This window comes from Augochlora pura, chromosome 3 (assembly GCF_028453695.1).
Source record: "Augochlora pura isolate Apur16 chromosome 3, APUR_v2.2.1, whole genome shotgun sequence".
Classification (NCBI taxonomy): domain Eukaryota; kingdom Metazoa; phylum Arthropoda; class Insecta; order Hymenoptera; family Halictidae; genus Augochlora; species Augochlora pura.
Window position 1 is genome coordinate 2,837,891 of NC_135774.1, and position 1,823 is coordinate 2,839,713.

The 1,823-nt window shown below is 43.7% G+C and overlaps 1 protein-coding gene across 1 annotated transcript in view; it reads left to right on the forward strand.

Annotated features, from left to right (window-relative positions):
* The window catches only part of LOC144467579 (uncharacterized), a 9,690-nt gene that overhangs the window by 2,558 nt on the left and 5,309 nt on the right, over positions 1 to 1,823 (forward strand). Inside the window, exons 2-4 of the mRNA XM_078176443.1 lie at positions 61 to 427; positions 1,026 to 1,147; positions 1,261 to 1,789. Of these exons, the coding sequence (XP_078032569.1) occupies positions 61 to 427; positions 1,026 to 1,147; positions 1,261 to 1,789 (1,018 nt within the window). The remainder of the gene's footprint in view (positions 1 to 60; positions 428 to 1,025; positions 1,148 to 1,260; positions 1,790 to 1,823) is intronic.

The following is a 1,823-nucleotide window of genomic DNA, read 5'->3' on the forward strand; positions in this document are numbered from 1 at the left end:
ATTGACGTCAGTCGTGACTCGATGTTTGTTACGTTTCAGGAATATGCCTTTTGGTGACAGTTGTCGCGGTGATAGCTCTTTCGGACGCTGCTACCTGTCCAGCAAACATCCCGGACGGTACTATTAAGTACATCCCTCACGACACCGACTGTCACAAGTACTACGAGTGCAAAGCAGGAGGAAGTCGGAAGGAAGGGACCTGTCCATTCAACAGGGAGAACATACAATTCTGTTTCGACAAGGTGAATGAGATATGCGCCGCTCCGTCGGACGCACCGGGTTGTTGCGATGGACAAGATCCTGACCCAGACGACTGTCCCTGTTCTACCGCCGCCAAGTGCGTGATGCATTACGACGACGAGAACGTCGAGATCTGCGTGAAGAAGAAGACTCCATCTTCGTCATCGTCTTACCTCAAATGGCTGAAGTGAAACTCGACATAATCTTGGCATAACTTCGATGTTGCATTGTATTTCCCATTATTGAATAAAATGAAACGAATGTTTAAAGATGCCTACGTATTCTCTATCACCTATTCAAGTAGTCTAAAGTCGTTAAAACACGCATTTACAGAATCAAGTCAATTCGAAAATGCTCGAATTGATTGTTCGGAACCCTTCATTAAGGGCCGCGCAAAGATTGAAACACGTATGATAAAATCGCTGGTCACCGGAATTCGAGAAAACCTTTACGGGAGCGACAAATACTTGTTGAAACGACTATAAAATGCTCCCTTGATGTCAAGATCACAAATAACCCGCAAACTCGTCAAGGAATCCAATTAAAATTAGATCATCTGTATGTAAATTATCACTGACTATCGAGCGATGAATGTTAACAGAATAAATACAAACTCCATGTGTGCCCTGTTCTTCAAGTTTGTTTGAACAACTATTTCAACTGTGAATTGCCGATAACGCTTCTAGCAGTCTATAAAAATAATTTCTCTTGCTTACGGTCTACAGTTGCCAATCGTATAAGCAACAGTTGCGAATCCTAAACTCATAACCGTGACAATTCAGTAGACTTGGATGTAACGTCGGCACCATGAAACGTGAGTACTTGATAGACAACGTCGACTTCTGCAGAATCAACACAGTTCTGCACAATCTATATATGTCAATTTTCGCGAAGATCAACAGCCACGGTGTCCTAGAAATCAATCCTATATTTATTACATTTCAGGATTCTACTTATTCGCGATTCTTGCAACGGTGAATACATTGCCCTACACACATTATGTTTGGCGAGGATGTCCAGTACTGAAACCCGGACAAATTAGATATATACCGCACGACGCAAACTGTTACAAGTATTACAAATGCTCTATCAAAGGAAAGGAAGAGGAAACGTGCCCGTTGGATGACAATCGGCAGAAACAGTGCTTCAATGGGATGTATTGCGATACACAGGGAGTCGGCAGATGTGTTCCACCATGCGAAAAAAATCCTCCAACAGTCCCAACCACAACAAGCACGATATCAACCGCTATACCAGCAGGAACTTGCCCAGTTCTGAAACCCGGACAAATTAGATATATACCGCACGACGCAAACTGTTACAAGTATTACAAATGCTCTATCAAAGGAAAGGAAGAGGAAACGTGCCCGCTGGATGACAATCGGCAGAAACAGTGCTTCAATGGGATGTATTGCGACACACAGGCAATCGGAAGATGTGTTCCACCATGCGAAAACAATCTCCCAACCACGGTGTCTCCCACAGACACAACAGTGACAACCACAGAAACAACAATGTCAACCACAGGATTACCACCAACACCAGCAGAGTCAACATCGTCCACAACAGAATCGACAACAACA